Consider the following 15,451-nt stretch of genomic DNA (forward strand, 5'->3'; position numbering starts at 1 on the left):
CAATATATTAATCTAAATATAAATATTGTTTATTAATATATTAAGTTTAATATTATAAAATTTTATTAATATTTAGATTTTTCAAACAAAATAAAATTAATTTATTATTAAGTTATTTGATTATATTATCCAAATCAAAATTTATTTTATTTACAAATCAAAATAAAAAGTACAAAAAATATTCAATTAAATTGTTAACTAATTTTTGTCTTGAAATTTAAAAAAAAACAAATCAAAACAATTAACAAAAAAAACTTTGAGCGGTCGCGACATACAAAAGTTTAAATAAAATTATAAGTAATAAATAATTTCTTTCTAATGTTTATTCATTTTATTGAAATATTTAATAATTAAGAAGAATTTAGCGATCAGTTTAGGAAATATCAGAATTAGAAAACTTTCAATACTTTATATATTAGACTAATCTGTTTGACCGAAGTTTTAGTCGAAAATCTCAAAAACTATTTTCAAATTTTGATATTCAAATTCTACATAAAAAAATAAATAAAAAATATTACCGTAAGATTGTAAAAATGTATTAAAATCATAAAATTATTATTTACTCGTATAACTGGACCTAAATACAAATGCGTCCCTTTTCAGCACCAATTGATTATTATAAGTCATGTTGTTTTAATTAAGTGTTAAAGTGCTTAAATTATTTACTGTATACGATATATATCAATAGTGTATAATAGTGCAAAATAAGTGATGCTATAATGTAATACTACTGTATTTTTGTAAAATAAATAACTTTAAAATTAAAAATGTTATATCTAATTGCAATTTTAAGAAAAACATTAAATACAATATTTAAAAAAGTAAATCATAATTTTGAATTAAATAGAGAAATAAAAAATTTCAAAAACTATTATAAAATGATAAAAATTATTACATGTTTTTATTAATTTAATACATGAAAACATATGACTGTTACTATAAATTTTGGTAATAAACTACCGGTAATTGTCATCATTTGTTTCGTAATACTTTGTGCGATACAATACATGACAAAGACATTCATTTTGTTAAATAATGTCTGAAAATAACTCTCAAAACAAGCCTTTCTTCTTCTTTTCCTTGTTTTTACCATCAATTTGTAATCTATTATGAAATACATATAAATATATTACAATCATTTTATTTTTATATTAATGTGTTGTTAATTTCAAAAATTTACAATTTTGTGACAAGTATTCGCAATAAATATCGATATCAATAAAAATAATAAAAAAGTTTGAAATTAAAATATAATTTTACAAAACATTGAATATATTTGACTAATAAAAACAAATTTGAAAACAAGTATTATATATAAGTAAACAATAATCTCAAGTGATATAAAAATATCTACATTTGATGGCATATATTGATATTTGATACAGATTTGTCTTTTCGTCTCAATTTTTGTGATTTTTTATTAGTAGTAGTCATTGCATTCCTATTCACGTTATTTTTAATTAAAATAATTATTTAATTACATAATTAAAAAACCAAAACATAAAAATAAAAGCACTGGAAATGTATGCGCAATTCAAGCTCAGGTATGTTTCAAGAATTTTTCTTCCATTTGCCTAAAAAGCTGTTTTTGCCAAAAATACGTGAATTTCGATGACTTGAGTTAAAAGTAACCTCTGGAAGAGCCGTCGATCTCATGAAATAAGCATCACTTTCACTGTAATTCCTAAAATGCGTTCAATAAAACTGTTTCGTTTTACAACTATTTTAACTTATTTGTAAACTATAAAAATGTTAACTAAAAAATTGTTAATCCAAAGCTAGAAATTTTTACCAAACTTTCATATTAATGACTGTTAATTGATAACTACCGGTAAGTAATTAAGACAAAGACATGCATCAATTAAATCTATAATAACAAGCATTTTATTATTTTTAAAGAAATAAGCATTTCATCGATAAAAATGGCGAATACCGTAACCAATAGACAGATCAAAGCAATTGCCACAAAAAGACTAAATCATTAGATAATTGAAGACAACTCACTCTCGCATATTGTTATCCAATGTATTGACTCTTCTTATTTCTTCCATATCTTTGGAAATCAATTCAAATGCCGCCAACTCTTTCTCAAACGCTTGTCTTCTATCTTCAAGTTCTTGTCTTTGTTGATCTAATTTCTTTATCATATCTTCATTACGTCGCGTCAACTATTGATAATTTATTTTAGTTTTTAATTTTTATAATAAAATAAATAATAGCATTAAAATAAAGCCAAGACATAATTGTCGGTCAAAAGAAAAAATGCAGAACTTATATCAATTTTTTTTTGAAAATATAATAAAAGCATAGATTTTATTACTGTAACATCAGAACTATCTAATTAATAATAATAATTGAATAAACTTAGAAAATACATTGCAAACAATTTTCTTTAAAAATATCACATTACGGTAAATCAAAAATAAAAAAATAAAAATTATCACAAAATTATAAAATAAAAACCATAACATTAAATAAAATTATTTTGATGGAGAACTTCAACACTAAATCTCGACTTTATGTTAGCGATACATACGTCAGACTCGGATTCCTTCAGTTTGTTGATCTTCTCATTGACTTTCATTTCAAAGACTTGTTCCATCTCTGCCTCCATTTTCTTCATCTTCGTCTGATGTTCTTTCTTTTCTTCCTCCATCTGTGCCAATGGATTCCTGTAATGACATGAAAATATGCATTTATTACATCACATATAATGTTAAAATCTTATGAATTAGTGTAAATAATTTTTAAATGCAAAAAATATATAAACATTTGTAAATTAACATTCAATAATTATAATCTTGTAATTAATAATATAATCATAAATGATTGACAAAATAATGCAAAACTTAGTATCAATGAAACACATGCCGATAGTATTTGCAAACTATAAACAATTAAATTTCAAGTGAAAGTTGAATGCTTAACCCTAAAGTCAATGTCTATTACTTACCAGAACACCATCTGAGAGGTGTTCTTCGATATCCTTTGAGAGCAAAGACTAACAGATTAGTGGTATAAATGAATAAAATATAGAGTATTGAGTATTTAATTTAAGATTCATATCAGCAAAGATTCATCCATAGATTGAGACATCAATAATAAAAAAACTAATGTTAGTCTTATATAACTTATACAATCACTTAAAAAGGACAAACATATTATATAATAAACAATAGATTTGATGTCTCACTTGTTCATGTCTTTGATCGCTTTTTTGTTTTCGGGTCCAATGCCTGTCAATTTACGGCACCGGAAGTTCTCATAGTGAACATTATTAGTTGTGTCCAACAGGTCTAACATATAGGTGCGGATCAATAGATTTCTGAGGGCAACGAAATCGCAGTGTTCCATATTCTCAACTATTTTTATATAAAATATCATTAAACATATTATACAATAAATAGAAATACAGTTAACTCAATACTTACTGTCCACACAACCCCACGGATATTTACGCCCACGTTTTCGGTCACCATTGGCTTCTATCACATAATTACTTCCGGTCACTGCAAATGGTATTCGAGCTTTTAGTGTCTTATTAGCCTTTCCTTCTTCATCGTCATCACAATCAGGAAACTCATAAATTTTGATCTTATGTTGAGTGATGTCATTCATTACCTATTATTAATTAATTAATTATAAGTCAATTACATAAATAATGAATAAAGACAAACATTTTTCTTGAATTGTAAGCATTCCTCGGGAGTTAATGTATCTGCTTTGGCGATCACGGGAATGATATTGACTTTGTCGTGCAGATGAAGCATAAACTCGATGTCCAACGGCTTCAATGAGTGACCAGAAGGTTGAATAAAATATAGACAACAGTGAACCCTATTGTCCTGAATGTGCGTCCGATGTACACGAGTCTCAGCATTCAAATACTCTTCATATCGATTCTCTATAAAATTAGTTATCGGTTCCCAACAGTTAGAATTATCGACAGAACAACCATAGCCGGGAGTGTCAACAATCGTTAGGTGAAGATTAACAGTCTTCTCTTTGAGCAACACTTTTGTAGTCTCGACCTCCACTGTCTTTGTGGACCTTTTTGAAGGACCGGGATATTCATTGGAATATATGTCCGTCAGAAACATGGAGTTGACAAGAGTCGACTTTCCTAACCCGGACTCACCTAAAAAATCATAATTAATAATCAAAATACTTAGTCTATTCGTGATATACATACCGACAACCATTAATGTAAATTCAAATCCCTTTTTAACTGTTTTGCGATGGATTTGATTGGGAAGATCTGAGAAACCGACCAATACATCACTGTCTTTGGTCAGCACCGGCTTGTTATCGTTGGTACGGTTCGAGTGTGTCATTGGATCGATACGATCCCTATCTCTTGATGAGTATATGTCTTTAGTGATGGCACTCGACGTCATGGGTGAGGCAGTGGTAGAGCCGTTGTCGCGAATGAAGAGTTCACGTTTTGCGTTCAGCTATATATCAATACAATATATAAGTTAGTCATCAATAGGTGGCACTCAAACACATAACAATTCATTCAATAATTGTTATCAAAATTACAATAACTTTCATAATTATCACTTAAATGATATTAAATAAGTTATTGGATAACATATTGTTTGAAGTTTCAAGCATTGATTTTATGTATTATGTATTACAAGTAAATTATAAATTATAATACAATTGACACAACATTTTGACTATAAGTTAAATATTCTTTAAATTCCTATAACTATCAAACTCTTTATCTATTCATTAATTGACTTATTATTACAATTTTCAATACCTCTTTAAAATAATGACAAATGAATCAAATATTATAATTAATGTTTTTATATCATCTGTTATACAATCTTTTGTATTAATAATAATAATTAATAAAAAATATATTTACATAAATATATGAATACATGGACTTGATTTTTAAAACAGTTTGAAACTTGAGTTTACAATTTGAGAAAATATACTTTAGTTTACAAAACAATTATTAAATAAAATATTATATTATTACACTATTCAAACTTGATATCAAATAAAAACTATTATATTATAATGTTTTACAATTAATAAAACGGATATTTTGCTAAAAATGAGACTCAATTATATACTGTATATACTTTATACAGTATATGTTATATAATAAAAATATGATAAATTGATTGTAATTCAAAAAGTATTTGTCAAATGATATGATTATTGTCTTATAAATATGTCAAGCAATGCAATACCAGAGCCAATACTCACTGAAAAGTTTTCATTGCGAGCTTCTGGAGATGTGATCTGTGGCTCATAAATCTTATGTCTTTGATTGAGCCGCTCTACACCTGCAAACCTATAACCCGAACCCCCATAAGTGGGTGTAGTAGGCGTTCGGGCATTAGTTGATCGGGGAGTCGATGGGGTGGGTGTTGGAGAAAACTCACGAAGAAATTGCTCTTTAAGTTGCATTGATTTCGAGACATTGGTCGGTGAGGACATAGATTGAGTGATATTTGATATGTCATTAAGTGATGGATTTTGTGGTGAACTTAATGGTGGGTATAATTCTTGACCGGGAGTTAGGCTACGAGAGCCAACCTGTTCCCAACCGGCAACCAATGTCTGAAAAGCACCCAAATCTTTGGGTACATTTCGAGTAGTATTTGAATTACCATACATTGAATGAAATTTACTAAATGTATCATTAGTTTGAGATAATATCACATCTTTTTTAAAAACATTCAATGTTTAGAAAGTGAAAATAAAATGGATATTATTTTTGACAAATAATAGCTGTTTGCTATGTTTGGTAAGTGATGTGTTAGTGTCTCTCAAAACACTGTCTTAAAGTTTATTTGCATCAAAAATGTTTAGCAAAAAAACAGATGTTTCACTGATAGAGACAAATGAGTAAACTAGAAGTGATGTCTTGGAGAGACAGACACCAAATGAGCCAATAATACATTAAACTTAGCTATTCATAGACACAAGTGATGGCATCGGAGTCGACGATTGGATGGCATGTACTGTACGATCATTATAAAGCATTTTCATATCATATCAATATCTATATATCAATGAATATATTTGTTATCCATTTGTATCAAACAATTCAAGTAATAAGATTAACATTACATTACAATAAACAAAAATTTTTACTTATATTCACATCATTTGATATACAAATGAACATCAGTTGAAATAAACAAATATAATTAATTTGTGGCAAAATATTGATAGATCAGTCAAATATATGTTTTAATGTTTATATTAATATTGTACTAAAGTTGTCGGTTACTAACAAAACAAATAGTTAATCATTTAAAAAATGTTTTTCATCCCAAAACAACTGCAATAATCACTAAATGGGAACAATTGTAAGATAACTTAACAATAACTATAAATACAAATATTGTTTTATAACAATGAAAATTCTAAACTTTACAATTTTATCACATTAACTGATAAATTGATATAATGTAAAAGTACATTATTTTACTAAAACAAAACAATATTTATCAAATGAAAATAGCAAAAGGAAATTAATCATAAAAATTTATTTTTAATACAAAATAAAACGGAAAAAATGAAAACATTATAATGTAAAATAAAGTTATAATATTTATGAGAGACTGAAATGGATTCATACTGTAATAAAATGAATCAATCGATTATTAAACTAATGGATAAAACATCTATTTTTTCGTGTATTTATGACTATATATCCACTAATCAGTGATATTACTGACAATATAGCAAACATTTTAATACATTAAGACATAAACCGCATATAAAGCATATCTCGTGACAGATCACCGCTCATTAGTTTGTCCATCATTTCCGTCATTTAATTACCGCTGCGACAAATGTATGCAATCATTGCGGATATCGTTTTATTTACATTAACATCTAATTAGTATATTATTAATATATATAATATAATACAATCAATTAAAAAAAATTATTAAATTTTATTTTAAAGAGTTTATACTAAATATTATTGTTAAATAAGTTGTATTTACTTAAGTTATATTGATTGTCAATGAATGAATCATTTATCATACAAAGATTCATAATTTATAAATCAAAAATGATATTTATACAAATTAAATAATTAATTAATTATATTATAAAACATTGTTTAATTTTTCGTGTAAAAATTCATCAATCAATAGCAAGTGATTAAATTATTAGGTAATTTATAAATATATTTTTAATTAAAACTAATGATTATAATTTATAACTATAAAAATAGTTTTTTAATATTAATCATTTGTTGAATTCAAATAAGTATTTTGCAAAAATTAATCTGAATTATATAATAGGATATTTGATAACAAATTACTGTATCATAAATAAATTATAATACAGTTAACAAAAAGTATTATATTATTCACATACAATTAATATACTTTATATTATTATTAATACCGTATTATTTGTTAATTTTCAATACAATAGATTGAATTATTAGATAATTAATTTAAAAATGGGTGTATTTTCAATTAAATACAACAAAGCCTTTTAAATAATAAACTAATAATATGTAGAATAAATTAATAGATTGTATTCAATAATTTGTCAAATTTTTATTGAAATTTTAAAATATGATAATAATATTAACTAATGTTTTTACCTGTTTTGGACAACAAAAAATATCTTATAATTTAATCAATTTATTATTTCATGACTATATTTAACTTTGAAAACAAAATTATCAATGGGTTATATCTAAGTTTAGCTAACATAGTAATATAATTTATATTTACCGATTATATTATATATTTATAATCTATGTATAGTACATATGTATTAATATAAATCAGTGGTAATAAATAAAATACAAATTGTGTATATTATTGTTTAGATAAAACATGTGATTTTGGGAAATTGCATATTTCATAAAACAAATGTATGAAATAAATAAATAATAAATTATTATTGTATAGCATATAAATTGTAAAACAAATCAATTAAATTATAATAATTATCTTTAATATCCCATAATTTACTCTTTATTTTAATGTCTAATACATGTCCACTCTTTCTATTAATTCTTATAATTACAATAAATCATTTAAAATATAGATATTTATATGATATATGAATATACAGTAAAGTTAACGTGATTTACAATAAACATATTAATTGTAATTAAATGTAAATTTTATCATTCAATTGAAATTTAAATCATTTAAAACATCAAATATATGATATTTATGTATACGCTTTAACTCTTAGATAATATATAATAAATATTACAATTATAACCAATAAAAATGTCAAATTAAAACCAATTTAAATAAATTGCAATAACTGACAACAATTTTACATTTAATTTATTTTTTATTTATTTAATAGTTTAACTACCGATAAAATGCGTTAACATATTTTAATAAAACACACAATTAAAATGCAATCAAAATATTGTTTTAATACAAATATATTATATATAAAAATTTTAATAAATTATTAATTTTTTTAATTGAATCTATTTTTTAAATTTAAATCTTAACATAACGTCTGAATTAACAGTCAATGCAATGATTAATCAATGAATGAGTCATTCATTGAATATAAATATTTTTAACGATAAATACTGTATATTATAGTCAATATGTTGTGTCTATAGAGTAGTAGTCAATGAAAACAATGGTTTTATTTGTCAAAAGACTTACCATTTTTGGACATCTCTTGTATGCAGTAATTCATGTATTGATGTATTTAAATGATGAATATTATCGCAAATTTGATCACAAAATATATTATTAATAAATAACAAATTTATGAAAAAAAAAATAAAAAATCAGTTTAATTATGAAAAAGTGTTGGTTTTGTCTGACAAACAACACAACGCCTATCCCTATGAATGGCGCGCACAACACATCACATCCCTATCAATGCTTAACAATATATTGCATACAAAGGGATGTTAAGCACATTGCGGTCCAGTGTTGCCCCCATAGCCCACACCAAACATATACAGTACAGTATTATACTGTAGTTTATATTAAACTTGTTTTTATACCATTGCTTATTGATATTATCTATATAAACAACAAACTAAATTATATTACACATGTTTTATCAATTATTTGTAGACAAATTGTAGTCAAACATTGAAAAATGATTTATCCAAATATAATAAATTATCAAGTTGATTTTTACTAAATTATGCATGCTAATATTTCATTTATAATTGATTACATTATTTTTATTTGTCAATTCAGTATATTAATAATAAAACTCTAATATAATCTCTAATACCGGTATATAAAAGTTTATGTTAACTTTACATTAAAACTTATTTTGTTATAAAAGTTATAATTTATAAATTATAACATACAGTTTGCATAACTATTGTCAATATTTTGTTTCAAAGTTTTTTTTATTGATATAAAAACATATTTTGTTTATATAAAAAACTAGTCAGTATTTGTTTGCACTGAAAATAAATAAAAAGATAATTACAGGTAAAGTAATGTAAAGAAAATACTGTATTGAAAGTGTATTCACTTAAAAAAATCAATTCATTTAATACAACATTTCACAAGAATTGAGATTTTTCTTTAAATAATAATTGAGTTCTTAATTATTTAAATATCATTTAATTGTGAAATAAGTTAAAACTGATTTTGTATTTTATATAAAAGATTCCATTGTATTGAATATTATACAGTATTTGATATTTAGTTTTATATAAATATATATTATAATTAAACTACTGTGTGATCAAAATTTTATTAAATATCATAATTATAGTGTATTATCATACATTGTGTGTGATATAATATATACAGTACAGTATACATGTATAATGTAATGCAAATTTATTTGAATATTATTTATACAGTATTATATGGGTATAATTTTTTTATACCGGTATATAAATAAACTAAAAAAATACATTCAATTAAATTCGCAATTTTCTTCTGATTAATTTTAATATAAATAGATATAATTTTTTTAATTTGTAAAAATGTCATAAATAAATTTAACTTTATAAATTTCAGTATTTTAAATGTTATATATTTTTAATTGATTATAAAACTAAACTTTAATTAAACTTTAATAAAGTAAAAATCTAAATAATAAATATGGTAAATTATTATATATTTGTGATATTTAAAATTTTTTTATTTGTATCTAAATTAGAACTATCTCTATATTTTATGATAAAGGCTACTATTTATATAATTATATTTTTATTTTAGTATAATAAATACATTTAAATTAATCTTGATCATTTTTCTTGCCTTTTAATACATGAATATCAAAAATATCTTCTAAAGTAACCCTGAAGTAGACATCCGTTTTTTTACTGTAGTTTAAATAACGTATTACTGTAATTGTAGACAATTTGTCAATAAAATGTCAATAAAATAAAATTTATTTGAAATCATTTTTTATTATCAACTCTTTTATAATAAAATATTTTTATCATTAATTAAAACTACAGTACAATTAATGATAAAGTACTTAACGGCCAAATAAATAGCAAAAATGATATTTTAATTATCGTAATTATTAAAAATAATGATAAATTAATTAGAAAATGATTTCCAATCTATCATTTAAAATGTATTAAATTATAAATTATTTATTTTAAGAATGTTATTAATTAGTTTACTTTTGAAATAAAATTAATATAAAATCAATAGTTTTCAGTGTATTTTAAATGTGAAGACTATTTTGAGAATCTGTACATCAAATCAACTCTACTTTTTTCATATGTTATATAAATTTATAATTTGTATCAATAATAAAAATTATAAAGAATTTTTGAATAAAATTAACATTTAAATTCAGTTAATTCTTATATAATTGTATGAAACAATTAATATTATTATTACAGTTAAAAGATAGTATTTTTCACAATCATGTGTTGCTCACAATTTACTGCTCCTTATTCTCATTTAAATAAAATCTTAAAATAATTTTAAAAACTCTTAATGTTTTTTAATAATAAATTTGTGTTTTGTTTTATAAGAGAATATATTTTGAGTTTAATAATAAAGGAATGGATTATAATATTTAAAATCAATTAATTATCCGTTTGTTTAGATGACATCCAAAACACAATACAAGAGATGACTATAAAATTATTAATTAAATATTACATTAAAAGGCAGTTCCTTCTGGTGGTTGACTTAATTTCATATTTTCCTTTAGAGTCATCGCTCGTCTCAGTTCTTGTAAAACCGTTTTAATTGAATAAATTCTTTGCCAACGAGAGAGCACCGGAAGAGATCGTCTGTCAACCTATCATAACAAGACATCATTCAATTGTATTGATTATCACATTATTTATATATCACAATAAAATCATGTCAGTCATGCAAAAAATCTATACAATTGATAAAAGGTGTCAATCGGTGACAATAAAGACACCGAAGCCGGTAATAACATACCAGTCCTGTCGTTTCATTGATGCCATTCATTTTAATTTTGGATATAAACCTAACAGCTGGCGGGTCGTCGGGATAATTGTGACCGCACTCTACCTTAAGACTATAAATCCTATTCTCGTATGGCGTCTAAACAAATCCAAAAAAACAAAGATATAAAATACAATTAGTAAGACATGAGGGCGTGTCAGGTGTGGTCAAACAGACCCTCGGCGGACCGATGATCATTCCTGTCCAGTGTGATAGTGTCATATCCGAGTCATCTTCGAGACCCCATGAGATGGTGCCGTCACCGACACCTTTCTGTCCCTGTTCTAGCTCTTCGAGCAAACGAAAGTTTCGCGGAACCACAACACCTGTCCAGTGATACAACACTTTGTCAACACAGGCGGCACATCAATCATATCACTTCATGTCTCAACCGAATGTGTCTCAATCAAGCTGTCAAATCAACTTTAAGACAAACCATTTCTTATAAAATGGCGAATCAATGATTTTGGTATTCAATTTAATGACGGATTTCATGGAAATGACGGTTCAGTGACAACAATGACTTATCGATGGCAACACACGTGAGATACACGGATCGAGACATTGTAATGATATGTTGGCCAACAATGTGGTAATAAGTGTCTATGACTTACCTTCGGTAGAGTTGGTGGCCATGCCTTCAATGGTAAGACGACAGACAATAATAATATTGCGATCACTGTATCAGTCAGTCTATCACTGTATGAGACTTAAGCACTGATTCACACTTCAACACAAACGACATCTCGTGTCTTATACATCATTACATCCATTGCTAACATCAGTGACCATCACTTTAAACAATCATTTATAAAGACATCTAATTAGTGATCACTAAATGTTGATATTATTCATATTAGTGTTAAAACAATTAGTGATAATCAATAAGTGATAATAATTTGATGGTTTTGTCGATAATCACAATCAAAGTTTGCAAAACTTTCATATTTTTTCTGCCATTAGAGTACAACCCCTTAAACACTGGTTTTTTATATGATTTGTTTGTCATAACATTTGATTGATTTTTGATTAACATTTGATTATAATTTATATTGTATTGCATTTGTTGTAATCACCAGACAATCAATTTGATGGCAAATCGCAAGAGAAATATATCCTTTGCCCGACCAGAAGAGCCAGAGTTCATCAAAAAACTTAAACAAAGAGCTGGTATTGTCAAAGGACCCGATGTCGACACAAAAGTTTGGCTAATAAGACACTGTTAATCAAAACTATCATTTAATTAATGTTTAGTCTTATATTTAGAGAGAAGAGTTACCTAAAGTACAATTTGATGACTTGGAGGACAAGGATGAAGAAAAACCTGTTGTTGTGGTTATCAAGAAAGGAGATCTGTCTGAGGATGAAGTGAAACAATTCAATGATAAACAACAAGCTATTCGTATGATTTCTTTTAACCATTTTTTGTCGATAATTATTGACTCAATTGTTTGATATTTATCTGAATAGAGGAACAAAAAGATATAAATGACGGAAAAATTGTGTTTAAAAAACCCGATTTAAATCTGTTGAATGAGAAGAATGCTAAAAGTGGTAAAAAAATTACACAACAAGAGAGTCAAATGAAAAGTATTAATAATAAAAGTTTGCTATCTTTTGATGACAATGAAGATGAGGAAGATTTTAGCGATTAAGTCACCCATTAAATTCATTTTGTATATAATTTTAAATAAATTTATTTTTATTTAGTTTTCAAATTATAATTGTATAATACAATTACAAAATAATGCTTGAAATTTGTCAAAAGGTTAAAAAGTTAATAGCATTTTAGAAATAATTAATAATGTGTTGAATTCAAAAAAGTCCCGTCTCTTCCTATTTGGTATATCTATATTGTCCTGTCCTGTCCTGTCCGTCCCGTTTTGTCTAATAATACAATCGGTATATTTATTACAGGTAATTATCGCATATTTTCTTACCTGTAATCTTATAAACCAAATATTGTGTGTGTGTTTGTCTGACACAGTGTGTGACAAAATAAACTCAAATTAATCGCCATTTTCTATTTTGCTGAAGAAATATGAAAATTTTAATACTGATCCTCAATGCTATACATTATTTTTTGATGTTTTTACACAATTCTAAACTTAAAATTTAAAAACAATTTTTTTGTACTTTTGCCACCAGTGTCTTTATGTTCCTCAGGAGATATGATAATTTTAAAGCTGATCCCCTTTACCTTATTTTTGATGCTTTATCCATATCTGAAGTCAAAATTTTAAAATTGCATAAAATGCGGACAGAAGGACATAATGAATTCAAAGACGTACTTCTTTCAGGAGTTCGTGATTATATAAACAGAATTATTGTAAAAATAATTTATATAAAATTTAAGTTCAAAATACCATTAAAACTTAATTTTCTAAAAATAAATAAAACATAAATTGTTTTAACATTTATCAAAAAATTATTTGGAAAATAAATGAAAATAATTTCTTTATGAAAACATTTAATAATAAAAAATTTACTTTTAATTTATAAGAGTTTCTGTATTTTAGCTGAGAATGTATAAGATCTCAAAAACTAAAAGAAATAATCAAATTATAGTATTAAATAGATTACTAATGACAACAATATTCAAAAATACATGTTTTAAAATTTTTAATTATATTTAAATGTTTTTAATAATATAATTTGAATAATTATTTTGATAAATAAAATAAAAATACAATTTTAACTTATAAAATAAAATCACCCTGCATTAAATTTTAGTTGAGTTTATATTACAAAAATAACAGTTCATCTTTTTATTGTAATTTGTTAGATAATATATTTTTTATATATATTAATAAAAATAATTTTTTTATTATAATTATTTATCAAATAAAATTAACAATTTATTCATTTTTATATTACTATTAATTACTTTATTTATTACTTTACTATAGTTTAGTTTCAATTTATAACTAAAATTACTTTCAATTATTGTTTCATTTAATTTTAATTTTCAAACTCATAGTACATTAAAAACCAGAATTGATTTAATAATGTCTTTATTCATATAAATAAAAATAAATAAAACACAAAATTAGATATAAACCAATTAAGAATGCTAGAAAGCATTTTCAGAAAAAAAACTTGAATAGCATTGAAAACCATTAGTTTGTATAATTATAGCGGCTATATAGTAACATATAAATTTAAAAACTGGTCAAATATACATAATATAAATATTGTCATGCAAGTTATCAAATGACTCAATATGACAAAATAAACACAACTTTAGTCATGTAGAGTATCAATTGACTCGGTATGACAAAATAGACTACTCATGTGTGTTATAAAATGATTTAGTATAACAAAATAATCATCTTTAATTATACTTTTGCCGCTTATACTTATTCTTTATGTTCCCGTAGATATCAAAATTTTAATGCATATTTTTATTCTTATTTTTGATGCTTTATTCAAATCTATAATTAAAAAAAAAATTTCTAAAATTTTCTTATACTTTTGCCGCCATTTAAAAAAAATTATGCTGATATATTATATAATAATTTTGATGCTCTTTACAATTCTAAACGTTAAAATGTTTACCTATTTTTTTACTTTGGACGCCATTTTCTTTGTTCCCGAAGAGATATAAAGATTCTAATGCATATTTTTATGCTTGTTTTTGATGCTTTATTCAAATCTATACTTAAAAAAAATTCTTAATTTTTTTTTACTTTGGCCGCCATTTTATCTATGTTCCTGAAGAGATATCAAAATTTTAATACAACTTTTCAATACATTATTAGTAGTCCTCTAACCGAATCTGAAGTCATAATTTCAAAATTCGCAAAAAAATATGCTTCAGACACACACACACACACACACACAGACAGACAGACTCAAAAAGCCATTATAGATTTCAGTAAACAAAACTTCAAGTTTTTTTTGAAAATATAATAATTTAGATTTTAAAATATTAATACATGTTTTACATTTTTAAATAAACGTTTTATTAATAATAAATAAAATATTAGTATCTTTAGAATAATATTATGAAAATAATAATAATTACATACATTAAGTGATTTTACTAGTTA

At 24.4% G+C, this 15,451-nt stretch overlaps 3 protein-coding genes across 4 annotated transcripts; 1 reads left to right on the top strand and 2 right to left on the bottom strand.

Annotated features, from left to right (window-relative positions):
- Positions 1–1,496: 1,496 nt before the first annotated feature.
- LOC128962602 (septin-7-like) lies at positions 1,497–8,851 on the bottom strand. Of its 2 annotated transcripts, XM_054308984.1 has the most exons (8): positions 8,640–8,851; positions 4,193–4,454; positions 3,678–4,138; positions 3,432–3,621; positions 3,194–3,362; positions 2,537–2,672; positions 2,005–2,168; positions 1,497–1,684 (listed from the first exon to the last, which is right to left on the bottom strand). In XM_054308984.1, exons 1-8 carry the CDS (start codon positions 8,640–8,642, stop codon positions 1,552–1,554), a joined length of 1,518 nt encoding a protein of 505 aa, XP_054164959.1. In that variant the 5' UTR covers positions 8,643–8,851; the 3' UTR covers positions 1,497–1,551. The 2 variants fall into 2 exon arrangements, with proteins under 2 accessions (XP_054164959.1, XP_054164960.1); XM_054308985.1 differs by lacking the exons at positions 1,497–1,684; positions 8,640–8,851 and adding an exon at positions 4,877–4,929 and having other exon boundaries at positions 2,001–2,168.
- A 1,968-nt stretch (positions 8,852–10,819) lies between these two features.
- LOC128962685 (ubiquitin-conjugating enzyme E2 variant 2-like) lies at positions 10,820–12,132 on the bottom strand. Its single transcript, XM_054309081.1, has 4 exons — positions 12,014–12,132; positions 11,577–11,725; positions 11,373–11,498; positions 10,820–11,223 (listed from the first exon to the last, which is right to left on the bottom strand). Exons 1-4 carry the CDS (start codon positions 12,033–12,035, stop codon positions 11,083–11,085), a joined length of 438 nt encoding a protein of 145 aa, XP_054165056.1. The 5' UTR covers positions 12,036–12,132; the 3' UTR covers positions 10,820–11,082.
- Positions 12,133–12,237: 105 nt separating this feature from the next.
- LOC128962684 (uncharacterized protein KIAA1143 homolog) lies at positions 12,238–13,071 on the top strand. The gene is made up of 4 exons (XM_054309080.1): positions 12,238–12,328; positions 12,479–12,601; positions 12,666–12,801; positions 12,870–13,071. Exons 1-4 carry the CDS (start codon positions 12,302–12,304, stop codon positions 13,052–13,054), a joined length of 471 nt encoding a protein of 156 aa, XP_054165055.1. The 5' UTR covers positions 12,238–12,301; the 3' UTR covers positions 13,055–13,071.
- Positions 13,072–15,451: the final 2,380 nt, after the last annotated feature.

Source organism: Oppia nitens, unplaced genomic scaffold, assembly GCF_028296485.1.
Source record: "Oppia nitens isolate AA-2021 unplaced genomic scaffold, nextdenovo-longstitch-racon4-pilon3 scaffold6_pilon_pilon_pilon, whole genome shotgun sequence".
Classification (NCBI taxonomy): domain Eukaryota; kingdom Metazoa; phylum Arthropoda; class Arachnida; order Sarcoptiformes; family Oppiidae; genus Oppia; species Oppia nitens.

Coding starts and splice junctions, on each gene's coding strand:
- LOC128962684 (XM_054309080.1), top strand. CDS start 12,302: ATGGTTTTGTCGATAATCACAATCAAA. Junction 12,329..12,478: donor TGTCGATAATCACAATCAAA/GTTTGCAAAACT, acceptor TGTAATCACCAG/ACAATCAATTTGATGGCAAA. Junction 12,802..12,869: donor TGATAAACAACAAGCTATTC/GTATGATTTCTT, acceptor TTATCTGAATAG/AGGAACAAAAAGATATAAAT.
- LOC128962602 (XM_054308984.1), bottom strand. Junction 3,622..3,677: donor GCTTACAATTCAAGAAAAAT/GTTTGTCTTTAT, acceptor AATTAATAATAG/GTAATGAATGACATCACTCA. Junction 2,673..3,193: donor GCGATCAAAGACATGAACAA/GTGAGACATCAA, acceptor ATGTCATTACAG/GAATCCATTGGCACAGATGG.
- LOC128962685 (XM_054309081.1), bottom strand. CDS start 12,035: ATGGCCACCAACTCTACCGAAG. Junction 11,726..12,013: donor GGCCACCAACTCTACCGAAG/GTAAGTCATAGA, acceptor ATCACTGGACAG/GTGTTGTGGTTCCGCGAAAC. Junction 11,499..11,576: donor TGATCATCGGTCCGCCGAGG/GTCTGTTTGACC, acceptor GGATTTGTTTAG/ACGCCATACGAGAATAGGAT.